This window comes from Diplotaxodon limnothrissa, linkage group LG9 (genome assembly GCF_057381915.1).
Source record: "Diplotaxodon limnothrissa isolate DT_005_m linkage group LG9, D_limnothrissa_male_GT1.1, whole genome shotgun sequence".
Classification (NCBI taxonomy): Eukaryota; Metazoa; Chordata; class Actinopteri; order Cichliformes; family Cichlidae; genus Diplotaxodon; species Diplotaxodon limnothrissa.
The window spans coordinates 36,513,109-36,524,865 of NC_140604.1; the positions used below are offsets into that span (position 1 = coordinate 36,513,109).

Sequence of the window (11,757 nt, forward strand, 5' to 3'; positions counted from 1 at the left end):
GAGCTAAAACCTGCAGGACACCGGACCCTGAGGCCTGGAGTTCCCCACCCCGGCTCTATAACCTTGGTTCTGTGATATAACAACAGACCCCGCCTCCTCCGTCAGCTGGAGTCGATACTTCCTGATGTGAAGGTTTCTGCATGTTCTGATTGGTTGGAGAATAAAGTGTCCAGCTGGGTCCATTTTACCTGAATGTGCTGGCGCTCAGCGGTCACAGAGGCTGTATGGATGGCGCCCCCTGCAAGGACACAGCTGAGCTGTGAACCAATCATTGAGCTGTACAACTGTCTGAGATCATGTGAATAAATTTGTACCTGCAGATAATCAGTGGTGATGTTTGACTTCTTTGTGTGCAGCATAGCTGTTTGCTCACAGCTGGACTGAGGTTTCTATTTACACGAGACAACAGGTGCAAAAGTCTTGAGCCACCCCTTATCTCTTTATACAGGTCTTCTGTGGACATTGACTGCTTTTTCCACTCCTGTCCATTACTTGTACCTGACATTGTCACATAGGGCTGTGCGATATGACCAAAATCTCATATCCCGATATAAGACATCTATCGTCCCGATAACTATATAAATCACAAAAATTTAACATTTTCTGTAAATTCTGTGAATCTCGGGCAGCTCGACCTGCCTGAAGTGTTTCCAGCTGCGCGTCATGTAGCTGGAGTCGAGTGTTTTAACTGATGCATGAAACGACACATTTTTAGACACAAGTTGTAACGGCGCCGTTTTCTTTGTATTTATTACACGGCGTGCTGCGGGGAAAAGCCTGTTCTAACGTTTGACTCTAAGGTTTATTTTTTAGCACCTGGCATCTTTTTTTGATTCTCATCCGTAAACACTCTGCATCTTTCACGTGATTCAGTTTATTTTGAAAAGTCTCAACAGGATCTTGAGCTTTATTGTGAAAGCTTTATGTGGAACATAAACAAGCGGACACGCGATGGTGTTACCGTCGTTGTTGCTAACGACAATGCATAAAAACAGGTGCTTGTCTGTCCGTAGTGTGGTTATATTAAATATAAGAGAAAGAGAGAACTTTAAGAAATTAATAATAACTACAGTGACATCAGAACATGAAAAAATATTGCCGTAAAGTTTATTTTGCAACACCACGAAACAAAAGATAGCGTAAAATGAAACGACAGATGTTTATATATCGTCATCGATATATATCGTTATATCGAACAGCCCTAGTGTGACATGTCTCTGAACTCAATCATTCAAGCATTAAAAGGCTCGTAACGCGAGGGATGAGTGTTGTGTCTGCACACCTGAGCAAAGAGCCAGGTGTATGTTGTTTTTGTCAGCTCTTTGCTCCCAGCAGTCACACAAACACATTTCTTTAACTGACCCTTTAAACTGCCAAAGATAACACAGTTACACTCCTCCTCCACACCGATTGGTCACCGTCAATATTAATGAAATCATGTGACTGAACCTTGAGAAACCACAGAAGCAGTGATTTAACCATCTTTAATGAAACCATGATACAGACAAATAAAGTTTGATTCAAACTCCTTCTACCATAATCTCAGCTGATCTGAGACCAGCCCGCCAGCCAATCAGCTGCCTCTGCTTGTCTTTGAACATCATGAGACCCTCTGAGAGCTCCGTCTGTTTGTCAAACCCTGCAGAGCTGCTCGGGTGCATCAAGACTCCGTGAGCGCGCTCACTGCTGTCAGGTGGCGTCCAGCTGCTGAGCGGCGTCCATGTCGTCCTCAGACAGTTCTGCCGCGCAGTCCACCACTGTCTCCTCCTGTTTGTACGTCAGAACCGCGTCGTCGTCAAAAAGGATGGGCGGGGCCTCCTCGTCTGGCGGTGTCCCAACACCGTGCATGCGCTTCCTGTGCTGCTGCAGGTTGCCGTGGCGGTTGAAGCGGGCAGAGCAGAGGTCGCAGGCGAACGGGCGCTCCCCGGTGTGGATGACGACGTGCCTGGCAAGCTGCGAGCGACACTTTTTGTCCTTGCCGCAGATGTGGCAGACGAAACTCTGCGGCAGGCGCGCCCCATTGGCATGGACGACCTCTCGGTGCCTCTTCAGGTGGCTGAGGCGGCGGAAGCGGCGGCTGCAGAAGTCGCAGGCGAAGGGCCGGGCGTCGCTGTGGATGGTGGAGTGGCTTGCCAGCAGCGACCGAAACTTGAACACCTTGCTGCAGACGGTGCACGGGAACGCCTTCTCAGAGGTGGCGGTGCTCCTCCTGCGGCTGGCACTGGCGTCGCCCGCCCTGACCCGCAGGTGCACGCGGACTTGGTGCTGTTTGAGGCAGGTGGCACGCTGGAAGCTGCGCAGGCAGACGCCACAGCGGTGAGGCTTGTCACCTGTGTGGATGCGGGCGTGAGCAGTGAGCAGCGCCTCAGATTTGAGCCGTTTCCCACACACGCCGCAGGCAAACGGGGCGTCCAGTGGGCTGTCTTCTCCATTGACATGGTTGCTGTGGACCAGGACTTTGTGGCGTTTGAGCTGGTACTGGCGAGCGAACTTGCGGCCGCAGATGTCGCAGAGGTGCGGCCGCTCGCCTGTGTGCGTCTGGAAGTGGACAGCGAGCTGCGACCTGCACTTAAACTCTTTGCCGCAGAAGTCGCAGAGCAGTGAGCTCGGCCGCGGGGGCTCGGCGGTGCCGTCCACGTGCACGACCTTCTTGTGGTGCTCAAGGTCATTGGCCCTCATGTAGGCCTTGGGGCAGAGGTCGCAGCTGTGCGGCTTCACCCCCGAGTGGATGACCTCGTGCGTCTTGAGCCGCGAGCGGCAGCTGAACGTCTTGCCACACACGGCACACAGCCACGCCTGAACCTGCCGCTGTTTCTCCCGTTTGGCGACGCCGTCTGGATGCAGCCGATTCAGGTGGTGCTGCAGGTTGTCGCGGCGATTGAAGCGCAGTTCACACAGGTGGCAGGCGAACGGCTTCTTCCCCGTGTGGATGAAGGAGTGGCGAGCCAGACTCGACTTGTTCTTCATCACTTTGCCGCAAACGTCGCACACGGTGCTGTCGAGCTCCAGCTTCACTGCGGCCACATCCTGGGAGTCCGCCGGCAGGGCTCCGGGAGCCGCGGGGAGCGCAACACCTGCAGGGACACGAGAGGAAAGACTTAAGCCAAGGATAACATCAGATTAATCCTGATTTACACAAGAGTAAAAAACAACCTCACGACGAGTTAAAGTCGAGTTAATCCAGAGTTAAAGCAGTCTAAAAAAAAAATGTGAATGAGTGGAAATAAAAATTTTAATACTTTTAAGCTACAAATATTAAACGTCAGTAAAATCTGACTCACCTCCTTCAGATGGAGTCCAGGTGGGGTCAGCTGTGACGTCCTCCTCCACTGTCATGACCTCCGCCTCCTCTTGTTGGTCAGTGTCAGATGACTCGTGGCGGCGGCGGCGACTCTTTTTGTCAGTATTGGAGCTCTGAGGTACCAACCGTCTCCTCTGAGTCCTGGACTTGGCTGGGGTGGGTTCATCGGAGAGTTTGGGGGCGGGGCGGATGATTCTGGTTCTGGTCCTGTTGGTGGTGCAGTGCTGCAGCAGAGCGCCCCCGTCTGGTCCGTCAGCTCGGACGGCGATGCACTGCAGCAGCATCGCAGACGAGCCTGCACACAAAGACCGGCGTCAGAGCGGGACGAGGACCAGGACTCAGAATCTGAGTCTGTGATGCAAACTGACCCACAGAATCATCACTGACGGGTTAATCATGGTTTTATTCGTGTAATACACAGACTACAAACACCACTATCACTACTGTGCACTATTTAATTTACCTGCAATAGCCCACACTGGAAATGCAAACACTGTTTATTTTTCTAATATTTTTATTGCGGGTGGGACTTTAATGCGTTAATTGTGATTAATTCATTTTTTTAAAAAGTTACTAATTTAATCGCACTTTGCATTCCAAGCAAAGGGGAACTATTGTCAGTGCATGATTTCCTTTTATACCAATTACAGTGATGCACAAAACAAAGCTACAAAGAATCAGAAGAAAGCACATTGCTAGGACTGATCAGAGGCAAATTTCATTTCCAAAGACTACCCAATGGAAGCTTTGATAAAAGTGAGGTTTTGTGCAAACTGTGCAAAAACGAGTTTGGATACCACCCAAAGCATTTCAACCTTACGGTACCATCTAAATGCAAAACATGTTTCAGGGAGCACAGAAACTGTGGGAGCTGACCAAACTTGATGAAATGACTGGCTTCAGGACCAAAATTAGTAAGTCAACATCGGACAAACTATGTTACTATCTCCCATAATGGATTGCTCTGGACTGTAGACCACTACCAGTGGTAGAAGATAGGGGGTGCTACAGTTTGCGTCAGGTGATCCAACTTTCCAACTGCCTGAAAACTGCCTTTTTGACACTGAAAAGCAAAATGAGATGTATTACAGACAGCCCTGCAAATATGGAGGAACTACACCAGGAGCAAACAAGACTGGGGCAACAGAAAGAGCCACTCATACAGGATATTTCCACACGGTGGAATTCAATCCTGTATGTGGTGTCTCGTCTGCTAAAGTATCAAGAGGTTGTTTTTGCTGCTTTGGGCAAACAAAAGCACAAGCTAGTCATTTTAACTCCACCAGAGCTGGTAAACCACCAAACGCTGGCCACTGTTGTTGAGCCATGCAGGTAAATAAAACTATTTTTAACTTATTGTTACTGTTTCTTCAAAACGCTCTGTAGTTGACAGTTATTGTGGAGATGAATAACGACTTTCTTGAACTGTCTACTACAGGTGTGTGGCTGAGCTTCTTGGAGGTGAGACATGTCTCATGTTCAGTGGTTTTACCTGCTTTCTGCCACCTGCATCTCACCATGGAGGTCTCTGATGATGACTCAAACTACATGGTGAAATCTAAGACCGCCTTCACAAAGGACCTGTCCCAACCATCAGTGGCTCCCGATAGCTGCTGTGCTTCAGCCACACTTTAAGGATTTAAAGCAGTGCTCCCCAACCCCCAGGCCACGGACCACTGTCATTTGGTACCGGACTGCAAGAGTTGAGGCTCGGGTGTGAAACTGATGGTTTTCAGGGTTTTTATCGTTAACTCGGTTTCCCTGGGTCTTTTCCTGTGTTGTAGTTGTGTGTCTTATTTTGGAAGAAGAATGCACACGTTACCATAGCGACCAGAGAGCATTAAAGGGCAGAGAGGAGGATGTTATTCTCAATGTTGCTGGCGCATTTCAGGAGAACGCTGCTAATAAAGTTACACAAGTACACAGTGAATTAGCGTTTATTATTTAATATACAAAATACCACCGTTTATGCCTTGGTCCTATCATTTTATTTTGTTGTATTTATCCGGGACACCTCAAAGGCCGGTCCGTGGTGCAAAAAAGGTTGGAGACCACTGATTTAGAGTGTCTTGCAAGGGGAGAGCGAGAAGAGGTTTGGACCAGCTCTGCTGCAGTAACAGTGTAACAATGCCACCACAAAGGAGCCAGCAAAGACAAAGAGCCTCCTCCTCTCTGATTCAGATGAGGAAGCCCTGTGTAAAAGGGCCCTGAGTTTGTACACAGCAGAATCCACCATCAGCCAGACAGACTGCATGCTGCAGTGGTGGTCCAGTTGAGCAGCGACCCACCTACACCTTCTGTCCTGGCCTGCAAGTATCTGATTGGTCCTGCCACTTCTGTCCCATGTGACAGACTGTTCTCACTTACAGTAACATAGCAACAAAATTAGAGCTGCTCTGAACATGTGAACAGGCTAGTTTGTCCAAGTAACTGGCTGAAAGAGACCGACAGTAAATAAGCATGGAGGTATTGTGAGTCCAACGGGTTTGTTATTTTTGCACTAAAATGTTCGATGATCACACTGTTTTAGCCTAATGTACAAAATAATGTTGGCTAAGGTTACTCAGAGTTTAAAGGTGAAGCTGCTCAAATAACCTTTTATGTTTCTGCCTTATTTTTTTAAGAAGAAAAACTGCACTTTGTTTTTATTATTATTATTATTTAAAGACGATATCATTTTGAAAATGTACTTAAAGTAACACTTTATTTTAAGTCTTCCAATTTTATCCAGTGATATTATTTTTGTTTCTGTTTTGAATTGAAATGTAGTTTAAATGCCTTCTCCCCATAAATTAAAAGCTTGAGATTACAATAGTCATGTACATGTCTATTATTTGATTCTGTCGCACACTAAATTCCTTTAAAATTAAAAAAATAAATAAAAACATTTGTGCTTCGGAGCAAATTTTCTTGTGCGATTAATTGAGATTAATTACAAAGCCTCTAATAATTATATTTGATATTTTTTTATTCAAATGTATACAGTGGAGAAGAATTGTGCACCTCACCCTCCTTATTTCTACATGTCTGCACTGAGTAGATGCTCTAAATCGCATTGTACATGTGACAATGATATTCTATTCTATCCATTTGAAACAAACCTGGTTCAATCATAACCTCTGAGGGCGGTTTACAGGGAGGCCGACCACCACTTTTCTTCTTCTGTAGTAATTATTTCTTAAAATCAGTTCTTATTAATATTCTTGTAGATTGAGATATTTAAGGATAATATGGAGGACTTATTTACAAATATAAATCAGAAAAGAATGTTTATTTGTGGGGACTTTAATATTGACTTATTGAATCCAAATCATAATAAGAGTACAGAAGAATTTATTGATTCCATGTACAGCATAGGTTTATTTCCACTGATAACAAGACCAACCAGAATAACATCTCATTGTGCAACTCTATTAGATAATATATTTACAAATATAATAGAAGGAAAGATAAAAAGTGGGCTGTTAATCAATGATATAAGTGACCATTTACCAGTCTTTGCATCGTATAATTGCCATTATAAAGTGAACAACGATGGACATAAGATTATTTACAAAAGAATAAGAACAGAGAAGACCTTAAATTGTCTTAGAAATGAACTTTTAAAGCAAGATTGGAATATTGTATATGAACAAACAGAAGTTAATAAAGCTTACGAAGGATTTTTAAGAACATTTAACACATTACTTGATAAAAACTGCCCAGTAATTGAAATCAATAGGAAACACAACTATGCAGGAAGACCATGGATGGCAAAAGGACTACAAAATGCCAGCAAAAAAAAGAATACCCTGTATCGAGAATTCATAAAAAAGAGAACAATAGAAACTGAAATGAAGTATAAAACTTACAAAAATAAATTAACTAATATAATGAGATCCTGTAAAAGAGAGTATTACATTAAAAGGTTAGAACACAATAAAGATAACACAAGAGATATATGGAATGTATTAAACAGAATAATCAAAAATGAATCAAGGAATAATGATTACCCTGGGTACTTTATAGAAGGGACAAGAAGTATTAATAACATGGAGGAGATAGTAAATGGCTTTAATGAATTCTTCGTAAACATAGGGCCAAAACTGGCAGAAGAAATAAAGGTTGATGGAATAGAAAGGGACACTGGTGAAAATATTGAAAGGAATAGTAGCTCAATGTTTTTAAGAGCAGTGGAAGAGAAAGAGATTTATGACATGGTTAGAGGACTTAAGAACAAAACCAGTACAGACTGGAATGATATTGATATGGTAACGGTAAAGACAGTTATTGATGGTATCGTAAAACCATTAAAATATATATTCAACTTGTCGTTTCAAAAAGGAGTTTTTCCACAAAAAATGAAAGTTGCTAAAGTTATTCCCATTTACAAAACCGGTGAAAGACATAATTTTACAAACTATAGACCAGTGTCAATACTCTCCCAGTTCTCTAAGATACTGGAAAAACTCTTCATAAAAAGATTTGACAGTTTTGTGGAAAAATATGAATTAATGACAGATAGTCAGTATGGGTTCAGAAGCAACAGATCAACAGCTTTGGCACTGATAGATTTAATGGAAAAGATAACGGAATGTATGGATAATAAGAGGTATGCGCTCGGAGTTTTCTTAGATCTAAAGAAGGCGTTTGATACTGTTAATCATGAAATTCTATTAAAAAAACTGGAAAAGTACGGGTTTAGGGGAGTGGTTTTGGAATGGTTAAAAAGCTATGTAGGGAATAGGCAACAATATGTACAAATAAATGAATATAAATCTAATTTGATGGATATAGCTTGTGGAGTACCTCAAGGTTCAGTACTGGGTCCAAAAATGTTTATTATGTACTTAAATGATATCTGCAGAGTATCGGAGATTTTAAAGTTTGTAATATTTGCAGATGACACAAATATACTGTGTGCAGGTGGGGAATTGCCACAGGTTTTGGAAATGATCACACAGGAATTAACGATATTAAAGAAGTGGTTTGATATAAATAAATTATCATTGAATCTCGATAAAACCAAATTTATGTTGTTTGGAAACCAAAAGAAAAACATCGAAGTAGAAATATGTGTTGACAATGTATATTTAGAAAGAGTAAATGAAATAAAATTTCTTGGGGTGATCATTGACCACAAGCTCTGTTGGAAGCCACACATTACTTATGTTCGGGGGAAATTGGCACGGGGCATTGCCGTCCTGGGAAAAGCAAAGCATATGTTGGATCAGAAAGCACTGCACATTTTATACTGTGCTTTACTACTGCCATATATGAGCTACTGTGTAGAGGTCTGGGGAAACACATACAAAAGTAACACACAAACAATAACTATAATACAGAAAAGGGCCATTAGATTAATAAATAATGTAGGGTACAGGGACCATACAAATGCACTCTTTGTCAAAATGCAAGCTATTAAATTCCAAGACTTGGTGAAGCTTAAAACAGCGCAAATAATGTATAAAGTCAGAAATAAATTGCTTCCCAAAGAAATCTGTAAATTGTTCATAGAAAGAGAAGGTGGGTATAACTTAAGAGGGAAATGGAATTTAAAAATACAAAGTGCTAGAACAACTTTAAGAACTATGTCTATCTCAATTGCAGGAGTTAAATTATGGAACAGTCTAACAGAAGAAATAAAAGACAGTCAAAACATAAAACAGTTTAAAGTAAAATATAAAAACCTAATTTTAAATAAGTATAAGAATGAAGAAAACGGGGTTAACCCAGGACGGTAATGTTGCTGGTAATGGTGTTGCGGTTCTTTTTTGGTTGTTTTTTTGTTTTGTTTTGGTTTGTTGTTTTTCCATAACTTGTGTATCTGCAAATATACACATTCTGTATTTTTCATATGAAAGAAACTATACTGTGGTGGGGCTTGCTAATTTCTTGTTTTTGATTTATGTATGTTATGTTTTGTTTTACTTCATATGTTTATATGTTTCATATGTTGTTTGTTTAATTTAAGACAAAAAAAAATTAAATGAATGAGAGGTAAAACTTGAGGGGGTAGGGACAAATAAGTAAATACTTCAGCCTACTCCTTTTCAAACAAATAATGGAATGATATTTTGTAATGATTGTGAAGGCACATGTTTGAAATGTTTAAAAAAAAAATGAACTGAACTGAACTGAACTGAACTGTTAACGTTAAAGGGATGGTTGGCTCAACAGAGCTCTGACTTTTTGTCAGCTTGGCTACAGTGCTGAAGAGAAACCTGGGGTTGTTCTTCTTCAATCAGTGGATCGGGGCGAAGACGCTCAGGGGCGAGCGCCTCAGCACCTCACTTCAAAGTTCAGACTAAATTAGATCTATCAGCACTGACGCAACGATCTAAGCTGACTGATTAAACATTCCACCTTAAAAGCAGCCCATGAGGTAAAGGTGGAATTAAGTCCAGTAGCTTCTCGTGACGGAGACGCACCATCAAACACCTTTAAACCCCAAACTGCCAAAATCCATCAGAGAAGCTTCGCCGACCAGCAAAAACCTGGGAGTCTCAGCGACGTGCACGAAGTGCAAACACAACCAGCTCCAGCCCCCACACCAGCGAGCATGAAGCACCGCCCAACTGGACCCGTCACTATGACGACAACAGGTGACAACCAACGGGCTTCAGAACAAAAGATGGCAGCAGGTGAAAAGTTCAGGTGAACCTCAGTATGAACCGGAACATAATTTTATTTAACGAGCAGCAAAAATATAGTAAAGACGATCAGATGTCACGATCAGCTGACTCTGATTTTATTTGATTTTTAGGGAAACCTAAAAATCAAATAATTTACATATTAAATAAAGTTTAAAACTAACATTTAAATAAAATCTTTTTTCCCCCCATTAAGTTCTTTGAAAGTTTCCTCCCTCCACCTGCAGGGCGGCGCTCTCACCTGAGTGTCTCCAGCTCAGCTGCTGACTCAGCAGGTCCACCTGGACGGCGGCGTCCCTCCTCTCTGCCGCCTCGCTCTGACAGCCCACCTCCTTCCTGTCCTCCTCGGGGCTCTCCCACTGGCAGCCCACCTCCTTCCTCCTCTCCTCCTCTCCTGCAGCTCCCAGCAGGAAGAGCTGCTTTTCTTCTGCGGGAGGCTCCATCTCCCACAGCGCCCCCTGCTGGTCCGAACAAACCACCGTCAGGTTATTTCAGCTGGTACCCGGACAGGAAGTAGTCACACTGACTCCGCCCACTCAGACTGAAGCGCGAAGAGTCACTCAGATCGATAACCAACGACTTCCAATCGATAAGAATTAACCGCTTAAATGTTTGAAGCTGCATCACGTGACCACGAATTCACTCTGAAGGCTTTAAAGAGCGTATGGAGTTAGACTCCTCTCGGCCACCGTACACACGCTAAAACAGCGCAAACTGCGCTTCATTACACAGCCACGCCCCGTCCGAAGATCAGTAACCTGACCGTTAACAGGCACCGACAATCTCATCAATAATGTGATCAATAACTTGATGTTTATCTATGATAGCCGTTAGCGCCATGCTAACAGCAACTAGCAGAGGCTAACGGCCCTTTGACCGGCAGAGGAGCCACGGAGCGGCTTCAGGTACCTGAGAGCGGCGGAATCCGGGGGGAGAGCTGCGAGCAGAGAACAGCTTCAGTATGAATCCGAAAACTCGGGAAAACAGCGAAACACAGCGGAACGGCAGGCCGCACACGCACTGCTGCTGCTCTTCTTCTGCTCCTCTGTAGCTTCCCCTGCAGCAGCTCAGTGCTGCCCCCATCTCAGCGGCCACACCGGGAACTCTTCTTCTTCTTTATATTGTTTATTGGCGGTTGGCAAACAGCAAAATGGTGCATTACCGCTACCAACTGGTGTGGAGTGAGCACCGAAATGACAAAAAACAAACAAACAATTCAAATCCTCCCAAACGAATGAGTCTGAATTAAAAACCAAAATATGGCCCGATAACTTTCACTTCTAGAGTTCTTGTGAAATAAATCAAGGTAGTCCAGTTTCACTTTCATATCACCAAGCTTTCTGATCAATTGTCTTCTTTTAGCATCATATTTCTGACAATGCATTAAAACATGTTGTGTTGTTTCTGGGGCGATCGTGGCTCAAGAGTTGGGAGTTCGTCTTGTAATTGGAAGGTTGCCGGTTCGAGCCCCGGCTTGGACAGTCTCGGTCGTTGTGTCCTTGGGCAAGACACTTCACCCGTTGCCTACTGGTGGTGGTCAGAGGGCCCAGTGGCGCCAGTGTCCGGCAGCCTCGCCTCTGTCAGTGTGCCCCAGGGTGGCTGTGGCTACAATGTAGCTGCCATCACCAGTGTGTGAATGTGTGCGTGACAGGTTGTGTAAAGTGCTTTGGGGTCCTTAGGGACTAGTAAAAGCGCTATACAAATACAGGCCATTTACCATTTTACTTCTTCTCTATTGCAGTCACACTTTCCTAAACAGTGTTTTCCTATTAAAAACAACATGTTATTCAAACCAGTGTGCCCAAATCTGAGTCGAGCTATAAC

At 43.6% G+C, this 11,757-nt stretch overlaps 1 protein-coding gene across 2 annotated transcripts; it reads right to left on the minus strand.

Moving 5' to 3' along the window:
* Positions 1–1,475: 1,475 nt before the first annotated feature.
* Positions 1,476–11,016, minus strand: LOC146626064 (zinc finger Y-chromosomal protein 1-like). 2 transcript variants are annotated; one of them, XM_085363168.1, is made up of 4 exons: positions 10,843–11,016; positions 10,175–10,394; positions 3,282–3,596; positions 1,476–3,074 (listed from the first exon to the last, which is right to left on the minus strand). In XM_085363168.1, the coding sequence occupies exons 1-4, from the start codon at positions 11,014–11,016 to the stop codon at positions 1,690–1,692; spliced, it is 2,094 nt and encodes a 697-aa protein (XP_085219294.1). In that variant the 3' UTR covers positions 1,476–1,689. The 2 variants fall into 2 exon arrangements, with proteins under 2 accessions (XP_085219294.1, XP_085219295.1); XM_085363169.1 differs by having other exon boundaries at positions 10,175–10,391; positions 10,843–10,892.
* Between the last annotated feature and the right edge of the window lie 741 nt (positions 11,017–11,757).

Coding starts and splice junctions, on each gene's coding strand:
- LOC146626064 (XM_085363168.1), bottom strand. CDS start 11,016: ATGGGGGCAGCACTGAGCTGCTGCAGGGGAAGCTACAGAGGAGCAGAA. Junction 10,395..10,842: donor CCGGATTCCGCCGCTCTCAG/GTACCTGAAGCC, acceptor TGTTCGGACCAG/CAGGGGGCGCTGTGGGAGAT. Junction 3,597..10,174: donor GCTGAGCTGGAGACACTCAG/GTGAGAGCGCCG, acceptor CTTTGTGTGCAG/GCTCGTCTGCGATGCTGCTG.